At 44.6% G+C, this 21,598-nt stretch overlaps 1 protein-coding gene across 1 annotated transcript in view; it reads left to right on the top strand.

Moving 5' to 3' along the window:
- The first annotated feature begins 216 nt into the window (after positions 1-216).
- ARHGEF3 (Rho guanine nucleotide exchange factor 3) overlaps positions 217-21,598 on the top strand; it is a 259,309-nt gene continuing 237,927 nt past the window's right edge. The window contains exon 1 of the mRNA XM_083156238.1: positions 217-490. Within this exon, the coding sequence (XP_083012364.1) occupies positions 453-490 (38 nt within the window). The 5' untranslated portion in view covers positions 217-452. The remainder of the gene's footprint in view (positions 491-21,598) is intronic.

Here is a 21,598-nt window from a genome sequence, read left to right as displayed (position 1 = left end):
GAGCTGCTGCTGCGGCTGCCAGTGACGGGCTGTCAGGGCGTGGGGGTGACCCGGCTGCCAGGACCGGGCAGGAGGTGGGAGCGGGCGGGGTTTGCTATTCAAACTGTGGGATGAGTTACTACAGGGAAGCTCGGTGCGTTACATCCCAGCTCCCTCCATCCAACCAACCGCTGCTGCTGCTTCTGCCTGCCGTCTACACTCACACACGGGTCAGGAGCCCAGGGACTGACACCCCGGAGGGCAGGGACTGACACACCGGAGCCCAGCGACTCGCACCCCGAAACCCAGTGATTGACACCCCGGATCCAGATCACAAGTTTCCCGGATTTGGGCACTGTGACACCCGGGATTTAGAATATAGTGACACCCAGGAGTTGGAGCAGTGTGACACCGGTTGACCCTGCACAGAGCTGGAGTGACAGTGACCCCGGCCCGCAGCTACATCACCGCACATGCATCAGGGGGGCAACCTGAGCAGTGCAGCCGAGAGGTGTGTTCCTATATACTGTGTGACATACACACTACATACACTGTGCACTGACACATGCACTATACACATACACTGTGCACTGACACATACATGGTGCACTGACACATACACTATACACAGACACACAACACTTACTATACTCTCTCACCAGCGTGTATCTGCAGCATATACACTGTGACACACAACACCATACACTCACCAATGTGTGTCTGCATATACACTGACACACAACACCATACACTCACCAATGTGTGTCTGCATATACACTGTGACACACAACACCATACACTCACCAATGTGTGTCTGCATATACACTGACACACAACACCATACACTCACCAATGTGTGTCTGCATATACACTGACACACAACACCATACACTCACCAATGTGTGTCTGCATATACACTGTGACACACAACACCATACACTCACCAATGTGTGTCTGCATATACACTGACACACAACACCATACACTCACCAATGTGTGTCTGCATATACACTGACACAATAAAACTATAAACTCACCAATGTGTGTCTGCATACACTGACACACAACACCATACACTCACCAATGTGTGTCTGCATATACACTGACACAATAAAACTAAACTCACCAATGTGTGTCTGCATATACACTGTGACACACAACACCATACACTCACCAATGTGTGTCTGCATATACACTGACACAATAAAACTATAAACTCACCAATGTGTGTCTGCATATACACTGACACAATAAAACTATAAACTCACCTATGTGTGTCTGCATATACACTGACACACAATATCCCAGAACCATGATATTCTCACTGCAATAACCATATACACACAAATACATCCCCGATACACACAAATAGCAAATAATTAAGACCTAGTACTAAAAATGCTAATCAGCCATGCCACATTGTGCTGGTGTGGGCAGTGTACACAGCTACTTTACTTGTCTCTTAAGTACAGTCCTATACCAACAATTCTTGTGTCCTTAGCATCATGTGAGGAACTGATAGGTTTGTCAGATACGGATAATCTGTTGGGAAATGTAGGTCCTGCCAAGGGCCAAGTGGGCACTGAAGGGCCCAGATTACACTAACTTGTTTTATGTTTGTTGTTATTTGGGTAAGCGTGGCTCTTAGATCCCTAAGGGCTCCTAATCAGGCTGTAATAGATTGCTGTAGTTACATATATGTCTCCATTTCTGTATATAAGCAAATAACCATAAATTAGGAGGAGCAGATCTTTTATATTAAGGAGCCCATACATCTACGGATTAAATTCCCTGATGTGCTCTTCTGCCAACCGGATGCACTAATCAGCAGGCATCAATAATCCGCGATCCCTTGGCGGATCGGGCACATTAAGCATATAGATAATATATAATATAATTTTTACAAATCCATTGAAACTGTTCTGGGATATATGGCCTGATCAGCGATCCATGTATTTTTGAGGCATTTAAGGCCAAAGAGAATGACAAGTGATTTGATGTGTGTCATGGTAACCAGTCATGTGCTGAGCTTTTTGGCCAGAACTCTCCCCATCTTCTCATGTCTCCAATGACCGTGAAATAGAATAACTGACTTTTGGACTTTTGCACCCTGTTAAATGAAGGGTAAAAGTAGAAGGGGATGAAGTTAGGAGAGGGATATGACATTACGTGAGGATGATTGGCATCTGTTCTGTGGCAGTATCAGCTAAAATAGGTGAAGTAAGAATTATTGGTGCCATTTCAGTCATTGCATTCTTAGGAAGGACTTCAATTTGCAGTGATGGCCATAAGGTGCTGGGTAAATGTTTGGAATGCCGGCACCTCACAGCCGCAATATTGCGTATTTAAAACAGCCTAACAAAAAATGACCGCCACCTTAGATGAGACAGATGCTAGAAATCCTTATGGACCTCTATTGGCTGTTAGGGGATCACGCACAGCGCCAATGCGCTGTAAATGCTTGCCTCATGGCAACGAGCATGTAACCCCTGGCAATGAGCATAACACACCTGTAAACCCTGGCAACAAGCATGAAATCCTGGCAACGAGCAAGAAACTATTGGCAATGTGCAAGAAACCCCTGGCAACAAACATGTAGGTAAAAAAATTATAATTGTTTCAAGTTACACCACTGACAAAAGTTCAACATGAAAAAGACCAGCACAAGCTTTTTTGGGGTGTCATTTTGTATGTTAAATTAAACCATGCAACCGCAAAGTGTACGGCGTCCCTTCCCATGGTGATCATGTCACAGGTTACTAGTCAGAATTGTAGTCCACGTGGATGTAAATATAGTAAAAAAGACTAAAATACTTTTGTCAAGCATTTAAAACCGACCTTTTGTTCCTGTTGATCTAAAACAGTGGTCAGGAAACAGGGGTAAATTACCCCAAATGGGGTAAAAATGAAATTCCTGGAGGTAATGGATGGTTGTGCTGCCGAGACACAGCAGGGCATGCATATGTATCTATATGCATGCTGTGTCTCGGCAGCGTGACCGTCCATTAGCCCCAGGAATTTCATTTCATTGTATATAGAATCTGTATATATATTCTATATGCATGCCCGGCCGTGTGTGTTACAACAAGGACCTGACACAGTGCAGTGCAGTGGGTCAGGCCCTTGTGTATAACACTCTTCCTTGCCTGATGCCCCGGGCCCCTCCTCCAAGTCCGCCCGCTTATTCAGTGGAGTCGACTTGTTGCTGCTCCATCTCAGCAGCACTCAGTCTGTACTGCCGCTGCAGCGCCGAGTTTCTGCGCCTGCTTATAGGCTCCTGTCAGGGTATACGCATCTCTAGTCTAGGGAAATAAATTGACTGTCACTATATCATCTTGTAATACTGACACTAATAGTTACCTGGACATCACATTATCAATGGCTATACCACACACAGCCTGGCAGCCATTGGTGATGATGATGACCATGTATGGCTGTGTGTGGTACAAATTTTGTACCACACAGCCCTACATGGTAATCCATCACCCCTGATCTAAAGCATGTTTACCAATCATCCAGAACCCATCTAATACATGCATCTATTACCCATTTTACTAGTGCATATGTGCAAATGGGAGATGTGTAATGTTCATGTCTACTGTCTACCAGCCTTTGTATTTATTACAGTTAGTGCTAATGTTATGGATACATAGTAACCAAAGAGGACATGAAAACTTCCAGTGTATTGACAGATTTAAAAGTGAACGACTGATGCAGAGTTGGCAGCAAACTGGACATAGTGTTGGTAAAAGCATACCTCCGGACTGTCCTGCTGTCGGCAGGGAGTGTCCAGCGTATTGAGAGACAGCTGTTGTATCAGCCAGGAGAGGGGGCAGTGCCTGATGTCAGCTGAATCACTTTCCACAAGACATAAATGAATCGAGTGCTTGGTTCTGTACATTTCCTGTGTATTGCAAATTTTTCCATATTCTCGTGATTACAGTCATTAGACAGAAGTAGTCTGGAAGTCAATGAGCAATTCTGGAGTGCCACTTAAGTATTCAACTCCCAACCACAAGAACATTGCAGTATCATGAACTATAGAATCCAGATCTATGTATTGCTCTGCTTTGTGGCTAATTCCTTTGTGGCTAATTGGTAGGGGTTTAGCTGCAAATATTAAGTATCTCCCGAATAGATAGCGGTAAGGTGGAGAGAGATAAAATACTAATCAACCAGCTCATAAACACAAGAACATTGCAATATCATGAACTATAGAATCCAGATCTAAGTATTGCTTTGGTTTGTGGCTAATTCCCCCAAAACAACCATTTTTGGGGTTTACTGTAGCTGCATATATTAAGCATGTCCTGAATAGATAGCGGTAAGGTGGAGAGAGATAAAATGCTAATCAATCAGCTCTCTAAGGGTGGGATGTATTAATATACATCGGCGCCCTTCGCCTGACAGCCGCCGTGATGCTGCCGCATATGTACCAACATATGCGGGTAGCATCGGGTTGCGGTGACGGAGACCCGTGATGTGGTCTGCGGGGGTCTCCGTCACATCGCGGCTGCCAGTGTCCCCCTGCGTCTCTTCCTCCCCCCTGCAGCCGGATGTCCTGCTGGCTGTGATACCTGCTGGGGGAGGAGGAGACAAAGGAGGACGGGAGAGGGGGGGCACAGATGGTGGACGGTGGGCGGCGATAGAAGCCCATAGGCTTCTATAGGGTATACCCTGCCTGGCGAAAACGGGGCGGACGGGTATTGGTACATAGGAAAATGCATTTTCCCTTTAGTACATCTCGCCCTAAAGCCCCATACACACTAGCCGATATAGTAAAAGATATCGCTCAGAAGGGCCCTCTTTTACTATATTGCTTAGTGCACAGATTCTCAAAGTCGGTCCTCAGGACCCACACACAGTGCATGTTTTGCAGGTCTCTTCACAAAATCACAAGTGAAATACAGTAAGTATCTTCACATATGGATCTTTTAAAATGAATCAGTTAGTAATGAATGCCCCTGCCGGGTGACCTGGCAAACGTGCACTGTGTGGGTTCCTGAGGACCGACTTTGAGAACCACTGGCCTAGTGTACACACTGAATATCGTTAATGATGCGCGCTCCTGCGCATCGTTAGCAACCCCCTCTCTCGTTCTACATGTTCAGACGAGGGAGGTCTTCGTTAACGATGGCCATGCTGCAGCTGCAACATGGCCGTCACTTCTGCAGCCGCCCCCGTCTTTGCTCTCTCCTCGTTTCTATGCACTTACTGATGCCACCAATATCAGCATCGGCGGGGATCAGGTCTGACTCCACTTTATCACTCTCCAAGGCTTAGTAAATCTCCCCCATAATATTCATAGTTGTGTAATTATTGGTTGTTAGATAGGGTGTGAATATTCTGATGTGTGCAAACAATACTATAATACTACAGTATTGGGTCTTGTTTAAACCTGATAACTTTGGAGATTAGCAAAGATAAACATTTTCACTTCTTAGTTACCCAGCAGCGCAGGGCTTGTGTGAGAACGCTGTGATCTTTGTAGCTGCAGGATTTTGTAAGCATTGTTATTTGCATGACTGGGCATTGCTTCCATTGTAACCTGGATTGTAAGCACATGTCTGGCTAATTCTACTGCTAAAAAATATGTTCTCCTAGAAAACAGAAATACTTACTGGAGGCTTTTCTTGGCCGTGTTATATTTGTAAGAAATGCAGTATAAAGATTGTTCTGAAATGTGCTCTTGGTTAGGAAAGAACTGATGGTATTTTAGAATTAAAGTGTAACCGTCGTCTACACATGCTGGAAGTGGCCATTTTGTTGGCTGAACCAATATGGGGACACAGGGACGAGTGTTTGCAGCCCTGCTAACTGGGAAAGGCCTCCCTACATGAATGAAATCCCACCAATATGCAAAGTTGCAAATGTGTGCTTAAGATTTATCTTATGTGCAGCCCGTCCAACCTCCAATGCCGAGGGACCAATCGGATGTCATATAATTACCATTTAGGCCAATTTCTCAGCCCAAGCCACCAGAATCGGTTGATAAATAAATCACAAACACCTCATGTTTTGCCATGGCATGGGTATATTCATATTTGAAAAATGTATTAAAAGGCTGCTTTCAGGTTTATACAGTAGATGTAAGCAATATGCTTACCTTTACTACACACATTTTAAAACAGCTGGAACATTTTACTAGCAAGTTTAAGTGACTAATACCCCTTTCACATCGTAACTTATTACCGGGTACAAGCCGTTTTGACCCGGTAATTAGTGCGATGTGAAAGGGGTTACCATGTCCCGTTAAAGGTTAGCAACACGGCAATACAAACCGGTAAAAAAGCAGAGTTCTTACCGGTTCATTGTTGTGTTGCTTGGCGGTGTGAATGGGTTAAAGGGGTCAAGCGACCCCTTTCCCGTTTACACTTGGAGCAGCGCCAGCTCTAAGCGCTGCCTCCTCCCCCGCCCCCGATGACGCGTCGACTCCCTGCCTCGCCCCAGGATGCCGGTTCGCTGTGGGGATGTGAACATCCCAAAATGAAGGTTCGCGCCGGAACTGACCCGTTTCAAAGTCCTGGTGCGGACCTTCATTTTGCGATGTGAAAGCAGCATAAAAGATTTCTTGTAGGAATGTATTATGCATGGCCACTTTGTAATGTAATTATTGTTTATGCTAATCTGTAATAACAACATAATTTACAGGATGACCAGACAAAGTTATCGTTGGTGTCGTGCTTGATGTAAGAACACTTTTGAGGGGAAGCGTTGCGCCTCTTGATGTGGTGTCTGGGCAAGGCAGAAAAGATAGCCAGCATCTTCTGCCAGCTGGCTCATAGTAAGCAATGGTTTTAGTGTAGGCAGAGGTTACAGCACATGTACAGTATAGAGCAGGACTCAGCTGCCATGGGAGGGACAATAAGTACATTATATCTTAGACTGGAATGATTAGGGAGTTGCAGTTATAAATAGGAGTCACTGTGATTAGATAATAATAGATTATACATAATAATAGAGTACATATATTAGATAATGATGCAATCTCAACTTGTAGAAGAAATGGAAACTAGGAAATCATTTTATATCAGGTCGAGAGACTGTATATATTTATATATATATATATATATATATATTTGTAACTCTCCCGTCTCCCAGAACACACAAGGCCCAGGGTTGACAAGTTATACGAGTAGACTACTCATGTAAATAAATACATTTATAATTCTTGCACAGGTAGGTCAGCTGCTGACACAATTAACATATCCTCCAATAATATTGCTCTGTAAAAGCGAGAAATCAGTTTGTCAGTCACTCGAGCCATCATATCAGTAAATCAAGGGTTTAGCTGCAGCAGCCATTGCCAGTGGTGGTATACGGGCAATAGGTCGACACATGAAAAGATCGACATGCATTAGGTCACCATGTTCAAAAGGTCGACACAATAAAACAAAAGGTTGACATGAGTTTTTCACATTTTTTTTTCTTAAAAAAAGGACTGTGTTGTTTGGTACTTATATGTTATTTTTGCGCCCACTATAGTTAGTGCGCTCATACACGGTGTATGATACACCCACTATCCATGTCCGCATGGAGTTGATTTTATATAGTGTGACGAGGGGACGCGTAAAACTAAGCAAATAGCTTAGTGGGCGCCCAACTAACATATAAATACCCTGTGTTCATTACCCAGTGGACGTGGAGGAGGAACGTAATAGCATGGGAAGTGCAGTGAATCATGCAAGGGGATGCAATCAGGGCGCCGGCCACTGGGGGGCGGTAGTTGGGAGCAGGGCAGGAGGGAGAGCTGGAGGTCTGGCTTAGCGGACAGGAGGGAGGGCTTGCTGCGCTGTGTGCAGTTCAGTCCTGGACCCCGGTGCATGTTAACTGACATTTTCCTTCACCCGCACCGCGTACAGCCGCTCAGCAGGGCAGCGTCTGAGGGTGAGCCAAGTGCTCAGCGCTGAGCGGCTGTACACAGTGCGGGTGGAGGAAGTCAGGAAGATGTCAGTCACACTGCGCCGGGACTGAACTGCGAGGCCTCCCTCCTGCCCGCTAAGCTCTCCAGCTCTCCCTCCCGCCTGCTGAGCTAGACCCGAGCGCCTCACCTCCTGAAGGGTGAGTAATATATACACCGGATCCCCCCCCCCTCCCGGAGCAGCACAGCGGCTTATTCCTCCCCACCTCCACCCATGGAGCGGGTGAGCGCCGGGGCGCCCCCCCGCCTGGGGCGCTCCGGCGCCTTGCACCGGCACTGGATGCAATACAATTATATGGTGTCCATGTCGACCTACACAGACACAAAAAACTCTTGTCAACCTTTTGCATATCATTTTTTTTGCTTGTGGCGACCTTTTGACCCTGTTGACCTAATATATGCCACTTTTTTTCATGTGTCGACCTACAGCCTGTCAACCATTAGTGGTTATCCTAATAACTGTCGACCTAAATGTTGTTGAGCTAATGATTACCCACTGGCGGTAAGAATCAACATGTTTGCTTTGCAAGTGATGGCTATTGTTCAGCGATGCATAATGCTTGTTCTGCTATGGCCATTGTGAGTTAACATTGAAAATATGATTTAGGGCCAGATGCACTAAGCTTCAAAAGTGATAGTCATAAACAGCCAGCCAATCAGCTCCTACCTGCCATGCCACAGATGTCAGGCAGGAGCTGATTGGTTGGTTGTTTATCACTCTCCATTTTATCACTTTTGATGCTTAGGGGGGTATTCAATCTTGGGTCACGGCTGTCGAGCTGGCCCGATAGCCGTGACCCTGTCCCGTTCTCGGTCTGCTCGACCGAGAATTTGCAGGCAGGATTCAATGTCCCGCCTGCAGCGGGACGAGAAGGGGGTGGCCGCGAGCTTCGGCTGGGTGCTCGTCAATTCCCAGCCGTTCTCGGCAGAATGAACCCGACTGCTTGTTCAATGCCGTTGGGGAGGACAGCATTGAATAGGGCCCCGCAGCCATCTACCCTGTCCGGAGATGGCTGTGGGAGATTGAATACCCCCCTTAGTGCATCTGGCCCTTAGTCTTGGTAAATTGGATGTCTCTTGCATGCTTGTGTTAGCTGCTGCTGCATTCAGAGATGCAGCATTGCATCATCTGTGTTTGGAACCTCAGGTTATGCAGGATGGTCAGGCTGTTCACGCTGTGGGCATCATGAAATATGCTTCCAAAGACACAGGGGTACATTTACTTTGATGGGAGTTCTATTTATTTAACATCTATTAGACAATAACGGAATCTATCTGGTTGCTATAGGCAACATCCTATCTTCAATAGATCTCCCATCTTAGTAAATTTACCCCACAGACCCCCACAGACCCTGCCCAAGCCACGCCCAGAAAATGATGGTAACATGCTTCATTTTTAGGAACGCTGCCCAGCTCCATTCACCTCTTGCTACAAAATGCCTTCACCCCGTAAGTCAAGCTGTGGCTCAGCGGCACATTCTGCACCTACACGGAACGGCTGCTGCACTTGCACAGGCTGCCCACAAACACAGCTCTGAATCAGGCCCTTCATTTCATTTGCCTTTAGTCTTTGTGGATCTTTGTGGAATTTGACACAGTCTAATCACCTAAGGATGGGTAAAGTAATCCTATATGATAAAAGGCTAATGCTGCTCCTCACCTCCATGGGGGGGATTCAAGTGCTTCGCGGGCTGATTGCCACTAGATGGCGACTGATCAAGCAATCCAAGGATTGTTCCGTACGGCAGTGCACAGCCGACACCAGTGATGACATGACTGTTATGTTGTCATTTTGACAGGCCGGTAACTACTTTTTAAACGATGATTATAAGTGACGTTTAGGAGCCTGTACAATACGGCTGGGAAGCTAAAGCCATGGTTTGTTTCCGGACCTGGAGAATCTCTTCAGTTGCTGGACGTAGAATATACTTATTTTAGTTTCCCATTTAATGATACATACAAAATATCTTGGATTGTCTGCAAAAAGATTTTGTATTGCAATCTAGTTCCTGCAATTTTCCTGATTATCTTGTGGATTAAGCTCATCTGCGAGTCATCGGAATGACCGTGATTAAAGTAATAGGATATATTACTAGGATGAACAGCTGCAATTAGAGAAGTCTCTACTGGGGAAGATCTGCTCTGCTCGAATAGAATTATCCCACAAATGCTGCTGTATTCTGATTTATTTGACATGCCCCCGGGCATCCTCTGAAGAAATCATTTAGGAACTGGCTATATCCTCACGCAGGCGGTGGTTTAACCTTCCATGATCAGTTACACTGAAATAAGATAGCATTCTATTACATTCTGCAGCAGCGAAGGATTCGTCTTCCCAGCACTATTTAATACTTTATGATAAACCACTAACTGACTGTAATGAAGGTTTCCTTTCAAAAGAATGTGGCTTGTTGGTCAGTGGAGACGTGCAGAATCTCAGCGTTGTGGTTCCGTAAGCACATGGTGTGTTTGTGGCTATTGCATGGCCTATATAGCATATACAACTCAGTGTTTGCAGTTAAAGGGACAACAATATTTTGCTCCTTATTAAAGATTGAATCAAGATGCATTTGTCTAAATCTGTGTTTCCAAAATCTGGTTCTAATGCACTCCTGACAGTTCATGTTTTCAGGATTTCTTAAATCATGCACAGGTGGTTCAGGGAAATGTTTATGATCGACTGACGATTTGCTGTACCATTTCTTATTACCACTAACGGATGTCGTTTTAGGGCCGTTTATAAAAAGTGTTCAAACCAGCCAATCAGCCGCTGTCCTAGAGGACGTGAACACATTCTGTGATCAGCAATGGTTTCTGGGGTGGTAGTTTTCCTGCAACTGCTTGACCTTAGGATGCAAGCACCCATAAAAGAGTATCAGAAGGAATCCTCTGATGCAGATCTTAACACTTTAAATGAAAAAGAGCTTGCTAATGGCATCTGCCCAGTGTTTCCATGCCCTCAGCTGCAGCCATCATAAGTACGTATACCCTAAGCTGGGTGCACAAGATCTGTCTGAAACAGATGACCCGTCTCTGGCCACACATTGCGATTGAGCACGGAAGTCGGCAGGCACACCCATGACACTCTCTGATCCGAGACGTAACCATTCCTTTCCATATTTATTTCTGAGAACTGAAACATTGGCCCTTATTCTGATCGGTGCGGCCGGATCCGAATATGCGGCCAGGACCGTGCGTGCGAAACCCCGCCTTCCATACGGATCGCCAACTCTGTCCGTACACGGTAAGAAGCTGGCCGAACGGACCGCACGTGTATTTTTCACGGAATACGCCTCCTCCATCTCAGGGAACCTCCCCCATCATTCGATGGTCGCAGACCATCGAATGCAGGACCGAGTGGTCCACCAGCTCCCGCAACCTCAGACCACACGGACATTTTTCAGTGCAAAAGCAGGGATCTGGGCGGGCAGCTGACATCCGGCGATGTCATATGTCTGCCCCCTACACGTGCGTCATGACGGCATTACCATACGTACGCCCAGCGTTTGCATTTGAACGCCCATGAAACGCGGGGCGTATGCATATGGTAATGAGCCCAAATAGCCCTTCACGCCCCTCTCCACCCCCTGTTCGTAGTGTTTACATTTCATGCGGGATTTGGCCGTACGCCCCGCTCGCACATGCGCAGAGACGCCTCTGCACATGCGCAGACACAAAACATCGGCGGCACGAACGCACGCGGATATTACCGCACCAACCTGAATAAGGGCCATTGTTCTCGTGTTACAAAATACAATAAAAAAAAATTAGGGCCTGATTCGACCTTTTCGCTAAGAGGCCTAGCGAACAGGTAAGGGCCTCCCCCCGCCACCTAAATCCCATTGCCAGCATGCAAGGGGATGTGTTCCCTAACACATCCCCTCGCTTGCGGCGGCCCGGAAGAAAAATCATTCGATGGTTGCGGACCATCAACATTTTTTTTTTTCCGTTTGTGGATAGAAGTCAGTCAATACTTACTTTACTTTACTGGGCGTTCCCCTACTGCCGCTCCCGGCCCTCCCTGTCCATAGCAAATGGCTCATCGAGTATGAAACTCGCCTAAGCCAGTCGCTCCCAGAGTTTGTATTACCTGCCACATTAGCTAGGTTGACCAATCAAAATCAAGGTCCCAATCAAACTAGAACGTGAAGTAAATGAATACTTGAATGGGAAGCCATCAGCACAGATGCTGGATGATGTAGATAGAAGATCCTCTGTATTATATATATATATATATTTTATAACTTTATCTGTAAAAATGTAGTCCATATTGTTTTAGGACTGCAGCAGTACTGATCTAGAAGTGAATTAACCCTCGAATACACAGATTGATGTGATGTTGTATTGAATGGATCTATTTGGCGGAGCGTTTGTATGTGGAAAGGGAAAATCAGTGTAAAAAAAATGTTTGTATTCAGCAGTAAAGTTCACATTTCTTCATCTGTTCCCAGTTATTGTAGACAAATACATTACCATAAACAATAAACCATATTTGCTGCTTAGATTACATAGAGAGTCTACCTTTATGGCAGTTTTAATAATCAGATAAATGACTAAACGTCACATTAAACATCATAGGTGCCTTCTGTCCTGCAATGTCCTGGAGATTCCCGGCTTATTGGGACAACTCCCAGGAAAGTCATGTGGCAAGCCTTGCCCGGCCCATTTGCTGATGCAGATGGCATTAATATGGGGAGTGGTGACATTGTGTGCATTATCTACACCCACTAGGTGACACAAGCTGTTTCCTCTGCCAGGCTGCTGTAATAAGTCAGGAAAATAACAGCAGCGTATTCTGTTTAATCAGCATAATATATTGCTGTATAAATACTAGCCATGGGGAGGCCTGCATGAGATTCAGGTGGTTATGGTATATCGGATCGAAGCTGTCTAGATTGACAATGTTATGACCGACCACCCTTAGTCAAACCCGTCTAGTTACATAGATGGCTAAACATAGTGGAGATCGACAGTAACAGAAGTTAGACACGAGCACTAAGCGGGAGCGTGGTGGACCGTCACATGTATGACATCAGTTTTTCACGGTTTTTGGTGCCGACTGTCACAGGGGTCCCCATGGACACTGTATATGTGCACAGTGTCCCCTCTGCTGCGCTCTCCATGCTTGGGGCGCAGTGCCTCGATACTCTCAGCACACTAATATAACCTCACTCTACTTGGGATACTAAAGAATGAACCAAGTCAACCTGTGACATTCGGCACTCCAAAAAAAAAAAACGCGAAAAATTCACGTAGACCGTCGGCCACTCTCCCGTCGCTCTAATGCTGGTGTCTAACTTCCGTTACTGTTGATCTAGATGTGGTCCGGGTTCGACTGAGTGTGGTTAACCATAACATGCTCAATCTAGACATCGTAGATCCTTTGACCGGATACCGTTTCAGATGACCCCTGAAGGTTCCCCCAATTTAAAGAAATAAAAAAAACTACTAAATTCTATAGATAGATAATATAATATCACATATATTCTGAAGGTGAACATTTTGTGTTCCTGTGTTTAGGAAATGTAGCTGATTAACCCTTGAAGCACCAAATGTTGGCCAATAGTAACTATGTTGGTGCCAAAAATAACCACGTAAAATGCAGAGGATAATTGTATAAAATATACTTAGTAAAGTAAATCCTTAAAAAAGTTATTCCTGGTGTTTCACACATATGTTCAATAGCCCTGGTCCATGTGGTACACTGATCATAAAGGCGATAAAATATATCAGCGATATGGTCATTGGGCCTTATTCCGATCTGAGCTCAGTATAAATTTGTTCAGAAAATGGGCAAAACCATGTGCACTGCAGGTGGGGCCAGATGTAACATGTATAGAGAGAGTTTAGATTTGTGTGAGTTATTTTGTTTCTGTGCTGGGTAAATACTGGCTGCATTATTTTTACACTGCAATTTAGATTTCAGTTTCAGCTCACCCCACCCAAATTTGACTCTCTTTGCACAGGTTACATCTGCTCCTCCTGCAGTGCACATGATTTTGCCCATTTTCCGAACATGAACATGCTTTCGCTAGATTCATGTGTGTTACACATCTCATTTAAGATAGACACAGATGGCTATGGGTACTGTCTGTACAGAACAATACTTACAGATGTAGACATTGAAATGCATCAGTCAAGATGAACCTTATGGGCTATTTCACACGCTCCGGCTCCTGCTCCGCACACAGCAGTTTACAATGGTAGGGATGGCCACAGCCCGGCAGCTGTCCCTTCCAGTGGTGGGATCCGGCTGCAACCGTGCGGCCGGGCCGTGGCCGTCCCATGTGAATGGACACAATCGTGTCCATTAATAACTACTGTGTGCGGCACGGCATTTGGCCGTGCGGGGTTTCGCCGCCCGGCAGCAGCCGGAGCGTGTGAAATAGCCCTATAGAGCATACACACGGTGAGATATGCACTATTTTTCTATTCGATTTTGCTTCTAGTAGCAAAATCGTATAGAAAATGGAAGGGGCTTCTAATGTTTTTTCTACATTCGATGCAGACTTGATCCCGATGCGCGCTCCCGTGTAGTGTAAATCAAATAGAAAAATAGGCAGCCAAGACTATATAGTGGAAATGTAATAGTAGATAGTGCGAATCTAATGTGTTCACTGCAGCATTCGACTGGATGTCCATCTCCTGCCTGAAGCCAGTGTTGATCTAATAGCAAATCAATGGAAAATCGAATAGAAAATAGTGGAAATCGAAAAGCAGTCAAAAAAACTTCAAAGGAGGTCGAATAGTCCCTGTCTAATAGAAATTTGTGTATGCTCTATAACAAATTAATTATGGTTAATCAGGAACCTCATATACTGCAATGCAACAATGATTCCTATGTTTGATTAACCTTTGGTGTTTCCATCGCAGGTGTTTAAGTGAACCTCTTGGTTCCCAAAAAATATATATATATATCTATCAAGGTCCAACTTGCATGCAGAAAGTCCAGGCTGTCGGAATCCCAGCCTGTTTTCATCTGATCCGACAGGAACGCAACAGTCGGAATTCAATGTTCTGAGTGTCGGAATGTCCATAGATCAGCAAAAACAGCCAAGAATTTGACAATCCGCGTCCGTTTCCTACAAAACAGATCTGACTTTAAAAAAAATAGGACCGGACACCCTTCAATGCTGTCGGTAAGGGCAGCATTGAATAGTTGAGTACCGATATTTCCCCTGTCAGATTGAATACCCCCCTAAGTCATTCCCATCAGTTCTTGTCTCAGTGGAGCTTGCAATCTATGGGGCAGATATATTAAGCCTTAACAAGAGATAAAGGTACTTGTGTACAATCACGGCTCCCACGATGGGCATCGTATACGGAAAAATCGCATCGCATCACATGTGATCGCATGAGATCGCATGCGATCTGATGCGATGCGATGTCATTTTTCACTGAAATTATGGACATGAGTTGAAATCATGTAAAATGCACCCCAAATGTAATTTTTCACACTGTACCACCCCCACTATCAACGCCAACCCGAAGCGTGGCGAGCGCAGCGGTACGCGTCCTACGACCTTTTCATACCCCCACTATCCACGTCGGCGTGGAGTTGAGAATAGAAAGTGTGGCGAGCGCAGCGAGCCACCGAGCCCGAAGCCTGGCGAGCGCCCCACGCTTTGGGCTCGGTGGCTCGCTGAGCTCGCCACACTTTCTATTCTCAACTCCACGCCGACGTGGATGGTGGGGGTATGAAAAGGTCGTAGGACGCGTACCGCCGCCCCTCGCGGGCTCGATCCGCTCGCCACGCTTCGGGTTGGCGTTGATAGTGGGGGTGGTACAGTGTGAAAAATTACATTTGGGGTGCATTTTACATGATTTCAACTCATGTCCATAATTTCAGTGAAAAATGACATCGCATCAGATCGCATGCGATTTTTAACAAAAATGCATAAAACCCACGGTAAAATCGCATGCCATCGCATGCCACTACATATGGCATGCGATGGCATGCGATGGGAGCCGTGAAAGTACACAAGTACCGAGATAAATTCAAATGTGATAAGGAGAGATAAACGTCCAGCCAATCAGCTCCTTACTGACTTTTTTCAAACACAGCCTGTAACATGGCAGTTAGGATGTGATTGGCTGGACGTTTATCTCTCTTTATCACCCTTGCATTTATCTCTTGTTAAGGCTTAATACATCTGCCCCTATATTCCCTATCACTTGGACGCATGTACACACTAGTGGTCATTTTATCGTTATAAGCCAATTAACCTACCAGTATGTTTTAAGAGTTTGAGAAGAAACCCAGGTAAAGAACCAGTGGCTAATACTAGTGGGGCAGATGTATTAAGCCTGGTGAAGAGATAAACTGGAGATAAAGTGGAAGGAGATAACGCACCAGCCAATCAGATCCCAACTGTCATATTTCAAACACAGCTGATCGGCTGGTGCGTTAACTCTTCCAAGTTATCTCCACTTTATCTCCAGTTTATCTCTTCTCCAGGCTTAATACATCTGCCCCACTGTCTCTTGGTTGCTGCACAAGTATTCTTATACAAGGCACTCTGGTACATATATTGGTGATACATGACATAGTTATGTGGCCGTGTAAACTTGCTATATGGCCAGCAGCCACACAGGCACTCTGCCTGGGATTTATTAGCTGTCACTGTGTATTGTTATGTAACACAATTACTGTTTGGAGAGCAGATGGATACACCTCACACAACAATGTCCATGTCGGATGCAGTGGATCAATGTGTTGTGAGACGCACTATGCTGCGATGGTCGTGTGAATGCCGCCGTAGAGACAATTTATTTACAAAGTGATTGACAGATAGCCAGCATTTGGGGGAGCTATAAGAGGTGGCTAGGAAACTGCAAATGTGTTGGGACCATAACCTGGGTGTTTTTAGGTGTTGTGGTGCGACTTCATTCATCGTGCAGGTGTCTTAGGTAATACGTTCATTCTGATTCAGCGTAGACTTGCTAAGAGATGCAATGTGCCGTAGATATTGAGGTTGCTGCTGGATCTTTTGGCAGTGGTCTGTCTGTGACTGTATACAAATACAGCACCACCACAAAGTCTTTCCCCAGTGTACAGCATGCTTATAAGTGTACAGGAACGGGGAAGCCCACTTTCAGCACCCATTGGACGCTACCATTTGAAGTACACAAATATTTTGGTGACACATCCATGGCAATCCAATAGTAGGCTTGGGTCGGAACTCCTTCTCCGATCCGATGGGCACGGGACCGTGCATCGGATCAGATTCAATTTGTCCACTTATCACCTGATATCTCGGTCTGATCCTTCAGAATCGGGTGAAAGTGGCCAAATCGGACAAGTGTATGGCACGCTTAACACATGCATCATACAAGCTTTTAGGGTGCACTCGAAGTTACAAAATAACACTTAATGCCATTAATATCAGCATTCTGTGTGTCTATGATCATCAGTTTGATAAAGCTAGAACATTTATTACAATTATTGTTTTTTTGTGGATGGCTATGTTATGTTAATTCTTAAAATTTGCTGTCATAGATAATTTTGTACATAGTGTAGTCTCGGATTTTCCCTATCACATGCAGCGGTTTAATTTCCCTAAATTACCACTTTGGGGGTAAAAGTAGTTACTAAAATACCTAGGAGGTTATTCAGCTTATTGGGGCGTAAGTGAAGGAAGCCACCAATCAGGAAATGGAGAAATGCGTAAAGTATCCAGTTTGTTTCATGGATGCGCTCTACAGGGATCTGGAGTTACTCTTCCTTGAATCCAGGCTAGTCTGGGACATGAAGGACCCACCAGGAAAATGCAGTGGTAAGGGCTCATTCTTTGCGGTGGGGCCAACATCCAGAGGGGGTGTTGCCAGTTACAACAGAGGCTTGGCTAACTATAATTGTATTGTCTGAGCCCCTTATTAATATATATTTAGCAAACACTTATTGTACATGCTTTATAATGTGTAAGGTTAAGAACATCAATGATCTGTAGAAAATGCACCATAAACCAGTAAAGTATATTATAATATATGAATAATCTATAATTTAAGCGCCATAATCTATAATTTAAGCGCCCAGTCTGGAATCTGATGACCAGAGGAGGGGATGGGGCCTTCAGACAGTGCGGTCCATTGGGGAGGGGGTTCCTCTGTCCAATCCTGCCTGGATCTTCAGCTTAGGACAACCATTGATTGATAAGTGCATAAAGATCCTGTGTTCAGGAAAATCTGTTGGCTGACTATCTCATCTAATGGAATGTTCACAATGGGATTTAGTATTATTTGACTCGAATGACTGCATAACTTTTGCTAAAAAATATACTATCCCTAATTGACTCAGTGGATATATTGTTATTGGAAACTACCTTGTAACAGTTTTGGCTATTTGCACAATACAAAGCTTCTGCTTTACTAATAACTCTTTTCTGCTGAAGTCTTGGATTTGGAACAGTGGGGCAGATGTATTAAGCCTTAAAAGGGATAAACACGAGGGTGATAAATGGTCAGATGTAGCAAGATAACTAACATTTTTCAAACCCAGTCGGTAACATGGCCATTAGGAGCTGATTGGCTGGTTGTTTATCACTTTTTGAAGCTTGATACATCAAGCTGGCATTTTTCCAAACACAGCCTACTGTATACTGTGACAGTTAGGAGCTGATTGGCTGGACGTTTATCACTCTTTATCACCCTTGCGTTTATCTCTTTTTAAGGCTTCATACATCTGCCCCACAGTTCCAAACCGGGTCAGAACTGGGACAGCCCAATTTGCAGTGAATGCAGTGCCAGTACTTGGAGATGACGTCCTCTCCTTGCACCCGGAGAGTACCTCTCCCTATCCTGTAAATGGGTTCAAGGTTAGATGACCCATGTTATCCGTTTGCCCTGAAGCTCCCCCGGGCCCTTTTTAGGTAAAACCCTTCTGGGTACCCAGGAATCCCGGGTGACTGGACCTGGGTGGACCCTTTTCCACTGACAAAAATCCCAAATTCGTTGGTAATAACCTGGGATTTTCATGTTAGTGGAAATGGGGAATGACATAACCTGGCTCGACAGCGTTCCAAGATGAGTGACTGCCCAAGTGTGGGCATTTAATTATATTAAGTGTTAGGTAATTAAAACAATTATAAATGACCAGCATCTACTAATCACTCTCCACAGAAGAATGTGCTATTGGAGCATAACCGTGGTTTGGAAAAACGTTTTTTTTTGTGGCACTAATTATTGGCTTTTTAAGGAACCATCACTACTATTAACACCTCTAATTGCATCTTGTGCTTACTACCATCCATATTAATTTTTTATGAACATCATTGTTGCGATTATATTTTATTGATTGTTGTTTCTAGCTTTTTAATAATATTGTACGCCACGTGAAGGTTGGGCCGCATGATCTGTTATTGTTGTTCTATTATCTAATGATTGGTTAATAAATGTGCTCATTTAGGCAGCGCTTCGTTTATATTCTTTGCCATCATATATTAATTTCTCTGGGGTATTAGTATTGCCTATAATGGTATATGACGCTGCAGTCAATTTGCACTGGTCGTATTGTTTCGGGATACGGTCACTAGGTCGACATGCTGGAAGGACGACATGACTGAAGGTTGACAGGGTCATTAGGTCGACATGCATTAGGTCAACATTTGGAAGGTCTACAGTCAGAACGTCACCATGGGGTTGTTCACTTCCTATCATCCACTAGCGAGGCACCGTGCCCGAAGCATGGCAAGTACAGTGAGCAATGCGAGGAGACGCAGTGCTACGTTTCAGTGTCCAAGTTGACTGTGTCGACATTTGGGACAAAAAGAAAAGTAAAAAAACCCATGTCGACCTTTTCACTGTCCACCTTCCCCATGTCAACCTAATGCATGTCAACCTAATGACCCTGTTGACCTAACCCATGTCGACCTTCAGTTATGTTGACCTTCTTGCATGTTGACCTCCATGCATGTCGACCAAGTAGTGTCGACATGCATAGTAGTGTAATGCTTGTCGATCTAGTTGCTGTCTGTCCATTGATCCATACCCATTGTTTCTGTGTTGCCATGTATATAAAGGGCTAATGCAGTAACACAGTCATATCTGCCATGCATTATATTTCCCGGGATGAATGCGGTCAAAGAATCAGAATTTTTTGAATTTTTATTTTCTTTATTATTTGCGCATTTACCAGAAAAAGTGACCAAATTCCAAGTAAATCGACTTAGTGTATGGGCACCTATGTTGTAGCCAAATCCGGCAGACAGACAGTGGTGTCTTGCTTAACACTCCTGGAAAATGCATGTTTTGTGTCTGTACATCACACTTGTACTGTACGTCGTTGTACTAAAGGAGGGAATACATGTGGCACTAGAAAGCTCCAACGTTCTGTAAGAAATAAGTCCTAAAGTTCATGGTTTTGGCACATTTGGAATAACTAAATATTTCATTTCCTTTCTTTGTTGCAGTCGTCATTTTGCAGCTGGCAAAATACTAACCTCATTTATCGTACAAGAAAGTAATTTTCTTTTTTTACCACAACGTATGCATTATATGTTGTTACAGAGTAATGCGGAATACATACAGGACACAGTTATATAGGAATAACATTCTGGTTACATTATATTCTAGCATTTTCGGTTGGCAATGGATTCAATCCTACATTTAAATGATGATCTGCAGGGTTGACTCTACTGCTAAGCTAACCTAGGCCATTACGTTTATTTATTGACAATTATTTCTATAGCACACACATATTACACAGTGGGAATATCTCATTAATATCAGTCCCTGCACCAGAGGAGCTGACAATCTATATCACACATACAAGCTAGGGTTATTTTTATGTCAAAGCCAATTAATCGGAATGGAAGGGTCGGACCAGGGCCCCTGCGGGGCCCCTCCAGATGCCTGGGCCCCGGTAATTAGTACCAGCTCCCCCCCCCCCCCCCTCTCGGCTGCCCTGTCCACACTAACATAGTAATATTGTAGATAAGGTCGAATAAAGACATTTGTCCATCAAGTTCAACATGTTTAACTCATTAGACTAAATCCTAGATATTATCTCCCCCCAGGATTGGATTGTACATTTTAATACTATCATCGGTATCAGTATAACCAGTATAACCAGTTTGTTGGATATGGTGTTTTTTTTATCCCACTGATCTCCCCACGAGACCAAAGCTTGCTGATTATAGCCTGAATGTTGTTATCAATAGAGCACTTGTCCAATCTGATATTAACTGTATTAAATGTATCTGCCATCACCACCTCAGCTGGCAGCCAGTTCCACACCTTTACTGCCCTCGCCGTAAAGAACCCCTTCCTCCTAACAGTATGAAACCTTCTCTCCTCTAGTTTGAGGGGATGTCCTCTTTCTTGGTCAGTGACCTTAGGGTAAAGAGGCTGCTTGCTGCCCGTTAATATATTTATACATGTTAAGCAGTCTCCTCTTAAACATCTTTTTTCGAGTGTAAACATTCCTAGTTGGCTAATGTGAGATGCTCGCGCGTCCAAGTCCCGTCCCCCGGGTCGCCATTAGCCTGTGGATGGCGATCTGTCGGCAAGGATGAGAGCGGCCCCATCTGTAGGTTCTTTTGCATTGTTGATGCTCCTAACTCTACCCCATTAAGATTGTAGCTGGCACACTGATTATTTCTCCCAAGATGCATCATTTTACATTTTGTCAACATTGAATTGTATTTTCCATTTATGTTTTCTTCTGTCTTTAACTAAATGCCTGTGTGTACCACGAGCCTG

Source organism: Crinia signifera, chromosome 8 (assembly GCF_055691185.1).
Source record: "Crinia signifera chromosome 8, ASM5569118v1, whole genome shotgun sequence".
Classification (NCBI taxonomy): domain Eukaryota; kingdom Metazoa; phylum Chordata; class Amphibia; order Anura; family Myobatrachidae; genus Crinia; species Crinia signifera.
Note: the sequence above shows the minus strand (reverse complement) of the source record. Positions and strands in the feature narration are given on the sequence as shown.